At 33.7% G+C, this 16,963-nt stretch overlaps 1 protein-coding gene across 11 annotated transcripts in view; it reads left to right on the forward strand.

Moving 5' to 3' along the window:
• Window positions 1–13,923, forward strand: part of LOC100679452 (ubiquinol-cytochrome-c reductase complex assembly factor 1) — a 147,789-nt gene extending 133,866 nt beyond the window's left edge. For all 11 annotated transcript variants that reach the window (XM_032602122.1, XM_032602121.1, XM_032602117.1 and 8 more), the window contains 2 exons: window positions 13,526–13,720; window positions 13,791–13,923. In XM_032602122.1, the coding sequence (XP_032458013.1) occupies window positions 13,526–13,720; window positions 13,791–13,865 (270 nt within the window). In that variant the 3' untranslated portion in view covers window positions 13,866–13,923. The remainder of the gene's footprint in view (window positions 1–13,525; window positions 13,721–13,790) is intronic.
• The last annotated feature ends 3,040 nt before the right edge of the window (window positions 13,924–16,963 follow it).

Below are 16,963 nucleotides of genomic sequence, written 5' to 3' on the forward strand. Positions count from 1 at the left end.
AGCGATCGGTTAAGACGTCTATCGCGGGTAGCGTTTCGGTAAATGTTAATCCCTAGTGTTCTGTATAAGGTGCGTCGTTGGAGTCGTGAATCGTGTCGATCAAGCTAACTCTGTCATTTCGAGCTAAGGCGAAGATTAGTTTTTTATTATAGATGTCAGTTACTGTGACTAGGGCATCGGAGTTTAGCCCGATACACACGTATTCGCGAATAGCTAGCTTTCGGTCTGTAACGTAGTCGTCTAATTTTTCTTCTTTGATATCGAGCGCAAATAGGTCATATTTGTTAAATATTTTTAAACACTTGGGGATCATTCCGTTATTATGTGTTACATGGATGTTAGATTGCTGCGACGTTTTGTCATTTGTTTTCGAAAATTCCATTTTTTTTTGGACTTGCAGTAGGTCTTCTTTCGCAACCTTTAACAACTGTATTTTATCTGTTGGGATCAACCCTTCTTGCTGTACTATTCCCTGTATATGACTTATGGCGGTGTCGATCATTCCCCTTGACGGACATGCCATGGCCACGTCCGCGATTTGCAATGCGATCGTTAATCGAGTGTGCAGAAGTAGCGCCCGTTCCGCTGACATCACGAATTCTTGCAAACCTCTTTAAAAAGTGTCGGGATCGTTAGCTTCGCGTGTGAATATGTTTTGTGTTTCGAGACCAATATTTTTATTAATGTTCGACATTGTATGAATATATGGATTTGATTCAGCCATATTTCGTATTTTATCACGGTATCTAAAATCACGGAATTTGATATTTTGGAGCGGTTCGAGTAAGTCGTTAGTTATCTGAACCGAGAAGTTCTTACTGGTATTAATCCCAGGGTATAATTGTTAGTATTTATTAAAATTTACTTAAGTTACCTTAAGGTGGCTGCAAAGACGAGTACACAGGCAAGGTTCATCCTTCCTTCCAGTCTATTGGATTAAAATGATAACCGAGTAATCTATCTCTGTCGCGGTATTGAAATACGCCCGTATATTTTGCGAATAAAACCCCACACTTAGCACCAGAAAATGTTGTGTGTGAGCGTCGATGGTTTTGTTCTCCGTGAGGTGTTAAAGCTGTTAAAGTTAGTTAAGTTAAAGCTAAAGGTGCTAAGCTGACGATTGCTGCGAAAATACCGGGGTAATGAATAAACGCGAGATATTATCGGTGAATGTGTCTGTTTATTAATCGTAATTCACAATGGACTGATTGTATGACAGAGAGAAACGCGTGTTAAAGTGACCTCGGGGAATGTGCGTTCTGAGTATACGATCCTATCTGTCGTCTCCGAGTCAAAGCTACCTGTCTAGTGCTGGATCGTGAGTTGCGGAATCGAGAGCGAGCGCCCGCATGCACTCCCTTTTATAGACTTCCTGGGTGATGTGATTCCTACCCGCGCGGTCGTCCGAAATCGTGGAAGGGAGGTTATGCTGAGTCGAAAGAAAAGGGCCTCGGGGTGAGTCCGAGCTGTTGCTATGCGCGTATTTGGCAACTCATGCATTGATTGCATTATAACTAGCAACGCTATATACGTTTGAGTATTGACACGTCACAGTATTCATGCATATCATAAGATGTAATCTGCAGATTTTGTTCAGATGAAAGGCATGCTGCAAATAATTATTTGTGCAGATATGTTTTTTTTTTTTTTTAATCTATTTGTTAGTGAATTTGAAATGTCGAATGCCGTATGTATTTTTGCATATCACAAGATGTAATCTGCGATTTGGTCTGGATGAATAGGATGCGGCAAATAGTTATTTGTTCAGGTATGCTTTTTTTTCAAATCTCTGTCTTTGTAAATAAGAAATGACGCACATGGGTCTCAGAAGATGAAATCTGCAGTTTTTGTCAAGATAAAAGCTTCAAACAATTATTTGTGCAGATATAATTTTTTTGAAATCTATGTGTATGTAAATATAAAATGACGAATGCAGTAGGGTTTCGCGTATATCACAAGATGTAATCTGCAGATTTTGTTCAAATGAAAGGGATGCTGCGAATAATTATAATTATATAAAGAGCACTGACATGAATTTATCAGTAGGGAAAGATAAATTAATATTAAACAATATAAATTTCATTAAATAAACCGTAACTTATAATCAAATAGATGTTTTAAACAAACATTACAATAAATTATATACTTTGATTAATGTATTATACATGTTTACTATAATTTTCAAATATATGTTATACAAATTTATAGTTATATATATTTTGGCGAGCCGTGCGACTGCAAACCCCAAGCTGATGTGAATTTTTAATATTTTATCGTTTTCATCAATTATCTATGGTCATCGCTATTGATAAATCTTTAATAAGGTCATTACTATTAAGTATACTGCTCTATTATAACTGAATTTTACCTATTTATAAAATTGTTGAAATCAACTTTTCGCATATGTATTGAGCGTTATTTTTCGCTACAGGGGGCGGAAAATGTGCTTGAACGTACGCAGAGCGTGCGTAATAGTGTCTTTATGTAAGCATATAAAATATAATTTTGTATATAATTACATAATTTTCTATACTTATATTGATCCTCTGTGGAACGAAAATTCTGCACATAACGGTTTCCATCTGAAGATTTCAGACTAAAACAGAAGATAACTGAACAAATTCATAATTTTTTTTCAGTTGTGTTCATTTTTTTCGCTAGGGATTTAATATATCTTTTATCATTTAATATAAAAGTAAATATCGTTTTATGTATTACATTTTATAATCCTACAATTTACATTATATTACAAATGTGAATAAAAAAAATGTTTAATTAATATTATTTTATTGTTAGATTTTGTTAATATAATTAATACTGTCATTAAATAATTACAAAGGGTTTGAAAACATTTTTTAATATTCAAAATTTATTTCTATTCTATTCTATAATTTTAAAACCGGTCCTGTGTACTAGTAGCTATAACTACTTTCTTAGAATATTAGCTGTATTAAATATATACTCATACTCGACCGTAATTAATTCTCGTGAAACGTTTTCAAAATCGTACTTTTGATTGCTTAAAATTTATCAATCTGGCTATCTGATGGGAGCATTTCAAAAACGTTCCACAAGAATTAACTACCATCGAGTGTACATCTAATATTTAACAGTATATTTAATAATAACACGTCAAATAATTAAATATCATTACAATTGATTTGTAAATCGCGAGCGAAGCGAGTGTTTTTTGCTAGTAGATAATTAACGTAAAAACACCTCCGTCACAATAAAGAATAAAATTTTTGGTGTGGCCATTATTGTCCAGCTGTTTTATACATGGATCAACATCTAATAAATGTTCTTGCAGTGCCCTCTTTAACCTTGAGTACGAGGGCAGATGACGAAGGGCGGGGGGAGGGGAGTTCCAAAGTCGTGCATCCTGAACTTGAAAAGTTCCAGCACCCGCTCTTGAAATGTTAAGTTCCTGTGGTATCCCCCTAGCATAGGACTTGTGTTCTACACTTAGTAAACGATTCAGCCAGGTAACTGGACTCTCGCATATTAACAATTTCATACATAAAAGGAGCTGTGGAGTACAGCCTGCGAGAGTACGTTTGTTGCATCTACGCACACTATTGAGCAATAGTCAGTATGCAGTTGAACTAAGGTCTTAGCTAGCCTTTTGCGAAGCGTCTCATTGGTGCAGGCCCGAATAAACCGCAGACTGTAAAGGGCACTATTTACCGTTTAGGTTATTTGATCAATCTGCAGCGTCCACGTTAGTTTACTGCCCAAAGTGATACCGAGACTCATAACTTCGCTACTGAATGGAACAAGGACACCTTTCATCAACTCAACTCCTGGAAGGCTCAATGAGATAAGATCGTTGACATTTTTCTTTGAGCCGAAAAAGATGGTTTTAGTCGTGGCTGCATTGCATATTATGTCCGTGCCCTCAGCCCACTCACAAGGAACCCTACCCCTCCCCCCTCCCCGCCAACCCGATCTCACCGATTTTAATAAGTTTTTGATATGTAGTTGTACTCAAAAAAAAGGGATACGTATTTTCTTATTTTTCTCAGTGCTACAGCATATCAAAAACTTATGAAAATCGGTGAGGTTGGGGGGAGGGGGTCGTGTTAGCCACTAGTCATGCCGCATTAGACAGCCGAGATACGCCTCCTGTAGTTTGTCTTTGGTGGTGTTTAGATAGATTTGCAGGTCATCCGATTTAAAAATGTGTTGAATGTCGTGTTCGTCAAGTTACTTCTGCTGGTCGTTCATGTTTTGAAGCCGTTTGAATGAAGTAAAGTGTGTTTTCTTTAAATTTCTTCTTAAATATTGAAAATGGCATGTTTTTCCCAAAAATGGTTACCACGATACATCTCGAACGCAATTGTATTTTTCGCTGAAACTTTACAGGTTCATCAAGTATAACTTAACAAAGAACTAATTAAATTTTAGAACGAATTTACTAAAATAAAGCTCGTTTAAAAGAAAAATCTTTCAACATTAAATAATTGAATGTTGGGAGGGATGTTAGGTCAAATCAACCTTGTCGCTTTACTTATGTGCAATTTAGTTTCCAAAAACCCCGTTGCAATATATACTTTGATGTTATTTGTTAACAAAATAGAACTTTTCATTAGCTGTCTAGAGCTGGTCAAAATTGTAAAAATATGAGGTTTTAAAAAAGGTTTTAAGAAATATTTTAAAAATTTTTAGACTCGGATAATGTTTTGTGCATTCTTAGTTTCGGTCACTTCACTATAAAGTGCCATTTTCTTGCCCCCTCCTCTAGTTGCGCAATGTATTATTTTTCGATACAGTATGCGTATCAGTCGATTTTACGCACGCTCCGCGAGCAATATATCGCATTTCATGCTTCTAGTATCGACAAATATAAATGTTTGATACACGTTCGAAAATGGATTCCACATTCGTGTGATTGTCACCCTGGCTTCACTTAAGTTAGAAAGCTCACACTCAAGTAGAATCAACTTTTTCGCATTTGTATCGAAATATAATATTATGCGTAAAGTTGTTTTTTACGCATTTTACAAATTTTATTTAACGATTCTATTAATCATCACATCTTTTGGAGAAAGCATTCTGTTAATAAAGTTGGCCGCGGTTTTTTATTCCCGTTAAGGGCGTCAGAAAGATGTTACAGGAGGTCCATTCGAAAGATGTTACACTGAGCCGAAGCAACTCTTTGAACAGCTGAACATTTTCCGTGCGCTCATAGCGTCTTTCCGTAGCTTTTTTCTTATCCAGTAGTTGCCTTAGCTCGGGACCAATCCAAAGAGCATATTTTCTATTAGGGCTAACCTTCTTTAGAGGTGCCAATTTATCAATTGCAAGCTTAAGATTACTATTTAAAATGGTCAAGTGGTCTTCAAGTCAGCCTTAATAGAACTCATGGCCGCCCAGTCGTAGCCAGAAAGCAGGTTATTTACTTCAGTCGGACAGATGCTGCTAAAATCTTTACATGTGAATGACTTACGAGGAGGTGTAACTGAAAAAATCATGCATGTGTAAGAAAATGTAGTGCGATGCGTTGGAACGTGCTGGATGATTTAGCAGATCCCTTTTTTCAAGTCTGCTTAATAGCGACTTTTCCCTAGATCTGTTAAAATAGCGGTCAATCTTCTTTATCCTAAAGATGCTGAAAAACGACTTATCCTGTGACCTGCTTGAATAGCGATTAATCTTTCCTCCCTTTGATTTTGAATTTTCGGGGGCCTGTAAATCACCTCAACGAGAATGAAAGGAGAGTTTTCCTGCAGTATACCACAAAACAAATACTCAAGAATGCTAGATTTATCAGGGCCTTGAGTATTAGAAGACGCAAGAATCGTTACATTATAATCATTACGCACAAAAAAACGCCTGGATTTCCGCAACCTGCTCATCAGCCAAGCCACTAAGTTGCTGCTAGCTTTCTGGCAGTGTTGGCTCTCGCTGCGAGCTGTTTTTTGCTCCAGCGCTGGGACGGTTCTTCGCGAGTGGGGTCGACACATCGCGCTTAGGCCGTAGGTGGAGGGTCGTGAGACGCACTGGCTTATGGTTGTGCTGCGACTTTACTGTCGGGCGGATGTCACTGGCGACTTGATGCAGCGTCGACGCTTATCGCAGGAAATGTGCTTGTTCAAGGTGTTAATGAATCTCCTCACAATGAGCAGACTGATTAGTCCAGTCAGATTAGACTTTTAAAGGCCTGTTTTGGGAACTAAATTAATGAAGGTAAAAGATTGTTGGAAGTTCTTCGGAGGGATGCCAGAATATTGGGACAATAGTTTAAGCGCGATTTTAGGCTGCGGAACATTAACAAGTATTAGAAATACCTACAAAATCAGACAAACTAAATTAAAATCCGTTCATTTGTTTGCACAAAAAACGAAAAAAACGCCGATTTTAGCGTTTTTTTAAATTTTATACAATTAACTTAGTTTTGCTTAAAAAAATTGTAGTATTACTTTTTTTGAAGGTCTTTGTACACTTTATAAGTGGTATAAATTTTGGCTTAAAATATTCATAACTTTTTGTTCAATCCTATTTGTTATGTAAAAAAGGCTCTTGCCAGATTCAAAGAAACTTTGTTTTGAGACGTCGGAGAGACTTCTCCGAGAGTCTATTTTACTCGTAAATAGTTATAATATAACGTAAAATAAAGGAAAAGTTGATTACTAAAGGGTAAATTGTTTAAACATTAAGTTGAAAATCATGAATTTTTACTGTTAAAAGTTAAAGGGTAAATTATTTTAAGATAAAATTTCGACATCGATTACTTCATTGCTATGATTTTAATGCAAATATTAAGCGGTTAATTATTTAGTTAGTTATTACTCTACGATGATCTGGAGCTGAGATAATGTTTATTTTCAAAAAATCATTGCGGCTTTGTTTATTAATATCAAGAGCTAAAATTTACGAGTGGTCTACAGTAAAAGTTAAACTATCATATCTGATATTTGAGCAACAATAAATGTGAATATTGAAGGTGAGTTAATGACAAAAGCGACAGCGCGTTTTTGTAGAGTGTGGGGCGCGCGTGCACCGCACGTGGAGCTGTCCCGCGGCTGAAATTTGACCAAGCGTCTTATATTTGAAATAGCAAGAAAATTTTGCTTTTTCTCGGAAACTAATGATCCGATTTTGATGATTCTTTTTTTAATTTGCGGTAGAATCAATAAAAAATAATCAGGGTGTTAGATTTTAGATTAAGAAATTATGTAATCGCTAATTTGTTTACAACTCTCTACGTTGATCCTTAAATCGTCGTAAATAATATTTGTGTTGTACTAAAAATTATTAACCCTCAGCTTGTTACACATATTTATAACGTTGGGAATTAACGTATAAAATATTATTTACACATTATATACGAATACTTGTACGAAAATGAAGTTCACTCGAAATTTGTAATATTTTCGTTAATAGTTATTTCTAAGAATACTTTGAACAGTTACTGCAGCTTATAAATTTATGGTACTTTTATTGTACGTGAACGATTGTCTGGTTTTTCTTTATATGCGGGCAATTATAATAATTGTAAAAATAAAAACAAAAATTGTAATTGTATGCGATTTATATATGTAATAAATATATATTATTATAATCTAAAATCTAACTAATCTAGATCGGTGCGCGTAGTAGGGAGTGCGCGCGTACACCACAAGCGTGCACCATTACCTCTTCTATACTAAGGCGCAAAGAAAGCGCGTTCACACGCGGCGCGCTAACAATGTCCCGTGCATCATAACTCTAAGATAACTTAAATAAGATTCGTATCTGGCGCCTTGGTCGCGAGGTTGACATCGTGAGTAATAGCGTTGCGGAAGTCAGCACTGCTCCTACGTATATTATAGTGTACACCTAGCGGTGTTGGTAAGTGTTGTTTTCCGATCACGTGAGACCGCGAGCGTTGAAAGTCGCTTCGCTTTGTCATTATTGCTACGAGTATTCCAGAAAATTGCATGGTCGTAGTAATACATAGAGTTTGCGAGGAGTATTTGGAGGTATTGCACATTTCGCGAGATATTTTTCCATTACATCGTTCAAGCGAAAAGTTCACGTCCCTCTAGCGATTTGCATGTAGATAATGCTCTTTCAGAAACACTATTGCTCCATTCATTTGATAAATCATATCATTTAAAAAAAAGCAAATATATTTTTTCAAAAACCGAAAAATGGTCATAAAATGGCCATATGATGGTCTATATCATAAAAAAAAGTCCAAATCCGTGATTAGAAAACATGTATGCATGTCAAATTTTATTACAATCGGTCGCGTAGTTTCAGAATTATGAGGTTATACATACACACACAAACACTTACAGCCATTCGCAGGGATATTTTCTAAAAACGTATGATTTAAACTTCAAGCACCTCCAATTACGTTTCTACAAAAATTTAGCGGAATTGAAAATTTTACTATTTTAAAGATTCCTCTAGGTGAATATAAAAAATTAATATGGAATTATTGTTCACATTTGTATAAATTATTATAAATAAACTGTAGTTTCCAAGACGATGAAAGTCCATACAAATTAAACGTTCAAATGCTGCATGATTTAAATCATTAGTATTGTTATAATCACAATTACTTTCATTAAACTTTTTTTCTTTATAAGTCGGATCACTTAAAGAAACACTAGATGTACTTGATTTGTGTCCAAACTCAGATATCATTTTTAACAAATAAAATAAAATAACAGTATTAGCAACAAGCAGCAAATAAAATGTTTAACAAAAATATAATAAAATAACTTTAAAACTATCAAATACGAAGCGTGCTCAGATTTTTCATAGTTAATTGCTCTAAAACACGAAGTAATGTGAGCTGGAAACGCAAGACGCAAGAACAAGAAATAATTCTTTCCCTGCTTTTTCAGACTTTCTTCTGCAAAAAATGTACATAGAAAAGCGGGTTTTCCATAAAAAAAACGTTTGGTTAATTTATGATGCCATCATAAATATAAATGGACGGTTTCCGGGCGCAACAGTAACGTACTCTGGTAGAAATGTTCCCGACTTTCCGGCCAGTTTTGAGCGAAAAATTACTATACTGGTAGGAAAATGCCGATCAAACTGCCCTGTAAAGAGTGTATTTTACAAGCAATAATCCCGCAACAAACTTCTTATTGACTTTTTTTTATGTATCGCGCAAAAATCGCGCGAAAATCACGCGTTTGTTTACGCGATTATCGTGCGATTATTCTCAGTAGGGTAAGTAAATGGAAATCATATCGTAGGTCCCTACGAAGAGTAGTAGATTTCAGAACATACGCAAAGACTAGTACATTTCGTTGTTTGCCGCGAAGACTAGCACATTATATGGCTCAAACTAATGCTCTTTGTAGTATGAGAAAAACTTATGATAATTTAATAATTTTTGTACTAGCTGACACTTTGCACGTAGATGTTACTATGTACCACTTTGGCGTTCATAAATATCATCAATTTTTTTAAGCATAAAGCCCCGAAGCCGCTAATGTTTTTGTAAAAAGTGCTAGTCTTCGCGGCAAAGAAGTGAAACAAGATAGTCTTCCGGCAACGTTGTGAAAAGTGCTAGTCTTCGAGGCAAAAGCTTGACCTGTGCTACTTTTCGCGGCGAAAAATGAAAAGTACCATTCTTCCAGAGTTGAAATATGCTAGTCTTCGTAGGGAGAGACGATATAATCTTATCAGCCGATGTTCAAATCTATTAATCTTATGCCATCTGCATTGTATTAAAGCCATATATCTAAATTTTTGTACAGATAATAACAAAATTGTAAATTTATTTAGAAATAAGTGACCGTAACAGTTTTTATTTAAGGGGATGTCGTCGCTAAAAATACTGTTTTTCTATTACATATAACTTTTTAAATAAAGTTTGTAATGAAAAACCAAGTCTGTAGCGCCGTAGTGTTAAGTTTAATGATTCGTTCTACCGAAAGAAAATTTCGTTCGGATAATGTTCCACGTTCATATATACTTTAGCATTTATGTATTTGTATAACGTCTGTACGACTGCATTCGTGTACTCGAACGACCTATACTAAACCGATTGCGACAGTACGAAACCGATCGCCGAACATCGGAGCGAGTGCTTTGACCTACGATTCAGCAATTCTTATACGCGCGTAAAGCCAGGAAACGATCTACGGAGAGCCTTTTGTACAAATAACCTGTTGTTATGTGGCTGTACCTGGTCAGCGAGTATGAGTGCTATTTATCAGTACGCATCGCTTATTGAGTGTGTGCGAACCACTCAAACTTTGCATGCGAGATATAGTAGACTCCTTGTTTTCTAGTTAAGAGTCTGCATAGTGCAATAAGCGAAGGGCCCGTCAATAAATCTGGCGTTAGTGGTAACACAGCTTAGATAAGATCGTAAAACTTGCCACGAGTAATCGTGTAGAGTAAGGCCAATCAGTATCTGACGTGCCATGAAGGACTATCCAGTTCCAGGGCATAAAAGAGAACGAATATATAAATATATTGTAAGTTAAGTTTAATCGTACAAACGTCAAAAGTAACTATAAATAAACCACCGCACTACGTAATAACATCAATACTATTATAACTGAATTATACAAAACATCTGCTGAGATCCGGGTTGTCTCCAATAAAACAAAAACCATAACAATTAATCATCAGTGTATAATTATTATTAATAATCTATAAAACCCGTAAAACAACCTAAAACCATCGAGACGAGAAAAGAAGGTGTAAACACGCTTGCTGACAACACCATAAGCCACACCAGGTAAGGGCAAGCGACATAATCATGCACAGATTCTAGTCCGCGATACTATAGCGTGACTATACTTCTGGGACACTAACAACGTCCGCTTGAAACCGACCTGTCCGCTTAGCAGGTACGGGACAGAATATCGGCCGGGCATAAACACGCGTCCGCGCAGACGAGAAGACGCGGGACATACTTAGATCTTTGTGTCCGCATGTGACTCTAGTAACATAAGGCTTTCGAGCCGAAGGCTAGTTCCTAATAATTTAAATAATTATTTGTAGACTCGCGCAGCCCGTCCTGATATCTAGTACGGTCTTTACATACGAACAGATGTTTACGCGTACTTCGTCGTACTCATGCGATTGCAGCGCCAACCTTAAAATTTAATTTTACATACAACTTTTTAAATAAAGCTTGCAAATGAAAAACCGAGCCTGTAGCGCCGTAGTGTTAAGTTTAATGAATCGTTCAACCAAAAGAAAAATTCGATCGGACTTTCTGTTTTTCTAGAAGTTTGGAAATACAAAACACCCCGTGGCGGATTTACGAAGCTTTTGTGCAGATATCCCCTTAACTGTCTTCGTTGGAACATGTTAGCGATAAACCCAAGTATTCAGATGGGTGTTCGAATGAAAATTAAAAGTATATTAGTTGAGATGAATTTAACTTTAAGTATTGTTTCATTATTGTATAGGAAATGCGCATGCAAGAGAGCAGATCTTTATGTATACTAGTTTCCGGATAAAAGCAGCCAGAAAATTTGAAAAACAGACATCAGAATGAAAATTTTTTATGACTTGAAGGGAAAATTCTTATTATTGCATTGGGAAAAGAGGCAAAGTTATTATAACTAGCTAAAAACTAATTGATAACGCTTGCTCGTTATATTTAAACATTGATTCAACATTAAAATATACATAATCCACTAATTTATAATAATAGAAATATGAAACAAAAACAATAATAAAATGATACACTATTATTAAAATATAATTTTATTTTAAAATCAGAAGTGATAACATTACAACATTAAAGCATAATACTTATTATTTAAATTTAAATTAAATTCAAAGAATGTATTGTTATTGAGTTATATTAAATAGTTATTGAAAAAATATATTTATTTTTTATTAAACATAATACCAAAGAAATTAGATTTTATTTACGACGAACAAAACATCCAAGAAAAAAGACTAAATTTGGCGTCAAGACACAACTACATCACTATAGACGATAAATAATAATTAACCTAAAAAAGGCGCGATATAATATGGATGGTGATGTCATGTTAATTGAACTACTTCGATTGGTTGTTAAAGTCATACAACAGATATATGACATTATGATTGTTTTTACTCAGTTTTCTAATATACTTAACACGTACTGGATCTGATGCCATATTATGGCGCGTTTATCAAAGTTACTATGTCAGTTCTGTCTATTTATTATTTAATACTATAAATTCAATTGTAAACTAATATAAAAATTTAAGTTGATAACATTGAAATCTTTAATTTAAGTTGAATATAATAATAAGATATAATAATAATTTAAAATTTATAAGTTTAAAAATATTTAATAAAAAAGTATATTAATGTAGTAATATAAGCCATATTTCGAAGGGCGCGTGGTAGCATGGCAGCCGGCACGGTGAATTGCGTACGTTATTATACTAATAATAATATTAATTATTTTAATTTAATGGTTAAGTATTAGTTGTTGAATAAATATAAGTGTATATGGGTGGTTTTCTGTGAAATCGAAGATGAAAATTTTAATTTTTGCTCAAACTGTGTTTATATGTTCTACATGTTGTACCTTATTTCCAAAAAAAAATTCCAGCGCGATTCCTTCACTTGGCTTCGAGTTATATTTGGTCAAAGTTGGGATTTCAAGCAATTTTTGCATTTTTTGCCTATTCTCAATAATTTGTAGCTCATAAGGGATGCACTTTTAACTAAAACTACCCAGATACTTTTTTTGCGAAATTTTCTGAATTTTTTATTAAAAATACTTTTAAAGCCATATATATATATATATATGTGGCTTTATATATATATATCTTATTTGCATTTTAAACCTTAAAATTTGAAAATCTGAATGTTTGATCCGGACTCCGACCACCTCAATACAGTAAAAAAGTAGCTGTAAAGTTTCAGGATGGGTCTGACCTACTACTAAAAGTTATGTAGTAAACAAACATGATATAATGGCTGATAAGTGGTTTTGTACGCAAATTTGACACATATAAGTCGGTAAATTGTAAGTCTATCGATACAAATAAATTTACACGACTAAGTTTGAGTAGTAAAAAAGCAGTAAGCAACAAGTAGTCTACAACTTCAAGAGCTAGGCTTAGCCCGTAGCAACATATCATAATACATAACATAATTAGTACAAACTTGAATATTTTTGTCTCCAATTGTTTTTTGAAGTATAAAATAATAATTTTTTGGGAATAAGGTACAACATGTAGAACATATAAACACAGTTTGGGCAAAAATTAAAATTTTCATCTTCGATTTCACAGAGAACCACCCATATATATTTAATTTTTAATATATTTCCTTTTTTTAAAATACCATTAATTGTTTTTCATTATTAAATATATGTAGTATCACTGGTAAAAATTTTACTTGTCCCGTTTTTTAGGTTGTTAAACAACTCTCTTCGTGAATTTTACACGATGAAAACTGGGTAAAATTGACCCTTAATTTAGATTACACATTTTTTACTGATTTACTAGTTTAAGAAACTGCTCTAAATATACATAAAATTTGTTACTGTAGTTTAATTTATTTTCTTATTTTTAACTAATAAACAATTATAATTAATTTTCAGAATATGAAATCATCATTATTTAAAAAACAAATAGAATTATTGTCGGAGCAGTTTAATGCATCTATTATTGGATATGATGAAGCGGTTCTATCTAGTGATTTACATCTTGCTGGGCATCTTTGGCGCCGATTTTTCAAATGTGAAAATATTGATCCTGAAAATTTAGAAAAGCTTGTTTACTACATTAGGCATCAGGTATTTTAAAAATATCGTTATTATATTCTAAATTACTGATGTAATACATAATCATTATTTTTTAATGCAGGTGAATAGTTTAGGTAGCACCAGCTCAACAGTAATATTTTCTGCTTCTCCGAACATTCAATGGAAATATGTGTAGTAGTATTAAAATTAAAAATTAAATTAAAATATTTTAATAAATCTGTAAAAAATTAAAATGTTTTATTATTTGAAAATCAAAATCTATACAATATTAAATATAACGTGGTTCAGCAAAGAGAAAAACAAACTTTGCTGCTCTTGCCTCCTTGAACTTCTGATTTCGATTCCGACACTAATGTGAATGCCGACTCATGTTGTAGTCGAACACAAAAGTATTTTAGTTAACGTTGATTCAACTTTAAATATCTTTCCACAATCACAAAAGAAATCTATATGCAAAATATGAGCTCTCTAGACCTGTTAGTTTTCGAATGGGAATAAATGCAATAGTGGAAAAACAGGTATTGGTCTCAAAATCTCTAATTAATGCTTTGATTAAAAAGCAGAAATACTTATCACTTTCTTCTGGTAAAAATACACTGGAAACCAGAAATACAATGTGATAGAGATGGTAGTTTCTGTGTAACTGTCTATAAGCAAAATTTGATACGCTGAATAAAAAAATGCATATGGGCCTGGATGTAAAAATATGAATGACAACAGTTAAATCATAATCATAAATCATAATTATGTGTGTGTGTGTATATATATATATAGCAAGACAGTGTGTGTGTGTCTATATATATATATATATATATATATATATATATATATATATATAAGACAGCTGTTCCGAAATTCGAGAGCTCTTGACAACGCGTAGAATTCTTCTCTTTGCGTGACTTTCAGCGACGATACTTTTGAAGCCGTATAATGGAGCGCGGATAAAACTTAAGATTTAAAGTTAGATTAAAGTTTTAAGACGCAGTTACGGCACTCGATACTACACAAAGTCGAATGTAGCGTGGCATGATGATCAGTGGAATTTTCCGCGTCGATTGATACCTCATGATAGCTCGTTTACACCTTGTACAGTAGAGCGTATCGCTATGATGCAGTCGATTAAGTGCACCAAAGGTCTCGTTGTGATTCTAGGTAGTTGTGATGTCGCAATTGCCCCTGACGTCTCCTGAAGGTCGCCGCGTCTGGCTCGAAGGACCAGTGTTGAAGAAGTAATGGGATGCGGTGAGGATTCAGGTTCAATAAACGATGAACACCACAGTTTTTAGCGCGAAATATGTTCTCCTTCAATTATCATCAAAACTTTATCAACTATACGATTACATAGTAGAAAAGTTATGAAATTGAGTATCGTTAGTGTACGTGTTATCGGACTTGTTGCTCGCGAGAGACTGCCTGAAATCAATAAGGCACTCGTAGGTATGAGTCGTGTATGTGTACAGTGTTGTATGTGATCGAGCTCGTTAGTGCGGTAGTAATTCTTCTATCCGGAACAACAATAATTCATCAACTTAAGGGTCATTCTACCTATTGGGTATTGTATACGAAGAGTTTTGCCTTGTTTCGATATATAATTGTAATAAAGCTTATTACTTTGGTATTTGATTTTCATTAATGTATATATTATATATATACATTAATGAATTATTATTGCAAAATATTATTTACTCTTTGCGTTTAACAGGGTTGAGACTGTCATCTTTACATTTTATATTGAGTAGTATTTTGTCAAACCTAATAAATATTTTTTTTTGTTTAAAGCACGAGGATAAAAGCTATATGTAAAAATTATAACTTTGATATTTTCAAAATTTATTGATTTAAAACATACAAAATTGCTATCTTTGATTAGACAAAGATTCTCCCATTTTCTTCCCAAAAAATTTATAAAGCGGGCTCTTTATATGGCTTCGAGTTATAGCTGGTCAAAGTTGGGGTTTCAAGAAATTTCTATATTTTTGCCTATTTTTACCTAATAATGGATGCATTTTTAACTAAAACTACCCTGATACTTTTTTTATAAAATTTCCTGAATATTTGAATAAAAATACTCTTTAAGTCCTATACATATGCTTAGGCTATGTTATTTGCAAAATTATAGAACTTGATTTTATTATTACAAATATTCCTACTGAAGTATAGAAATCGTAAATATAAAAATTAACTTAATTATCCACTGACTGAAAAAATATGATTATGTGTGTGATTTATGTTCTAATTTTTTGCGAAAAATGGGGGCTAATGTCCAACAAATTAATAATTTTCGATAATTTTAATAAACAACAAATAATTAAATAACAATATTTTCCAGACATAAGCCTCCATTTTCCGTGGTACCATCCAAATGGTAGCACCTGTAAAACCACTTATTTATTAATTTTGAAATATTTAGGACTTTTAGATACTACACAAATATGTAATTTTCATACAACCAAAATATTCAGAAAATGACGTCATAAAATAACGTTATTTTTTGTTCCAATTTATGACACGTCTAATCACGTAATTTAATGACGTCAGTTTATAACGTCATTTAATAACCTAATTTGATGACGTCATTTTTTTCAACAGGCAAATGTACAGGGTGGCCGATGACAAGGTCTAGATAATTCGTACCGTGGTTTTTAGTGTTTTGGTGTAAAAATAATTTAGAGTGATGTTTATATGTACGCAGTGACCAATGACAAGATCTGGGTGGTGCGCTCCGTAGTTTTTGATGTTTAGGTGTAGAAATCATTTGAGGGTGGTGACTTAATGAACAGATCTAGATAGTTAGCACCGTGGTTATAGGAACAAAATTATACGAGGACAGCGTCTAGGTGTACAGGGTGGCCGATGATAAAATCTAGATGGTGCGCAATATGAAACACAAAAAAAAAATTCACTAAAAAGATCTGAAATTTCTAAAAGAAATTAACTCAAAAAAGTAAAAGGTTAGGCGAGTTTGATGACAATTGATTGATTACAAAAATTTTTGTATTTGTCAAAATTAATTGTGACTTGTAGCAACTAAAATTACAGATAAAAAAGAACTGAGATTAATTAAACCAAGTCAAGTTTATTATATGTAATCATAATAGAGATGAAGCAAAAAATTCTTTTGTTCATCGTAGGGCTATTTTACTTAAAGTTTAAGTTATATAATGATTAATTACGGGAACAACTCTTAAGATACTTACTATGTAACTTGCCATGCTCGTTTATTTTATTTATTGGTGAACAACTAAAATTTTCTTTTTTTTATCTATTAAAATG

This window comes from Nasonia vitripennis (genome assembly GCF_009193385.2).
Source record: "Nasonia vitripennis strain AsymCx chromosome 4 unlocalized genomic scaffold, Nvit_psr_1.1 chr4_random0010, whole genome shotgun sequence".
Classification (NCBI taxonomy): Eukaryota; Metazoa; Arthropoda; class Insecta; order Hymenoptera; family Pteromalidae; genus Nasonia; species Nasonia vitripennis.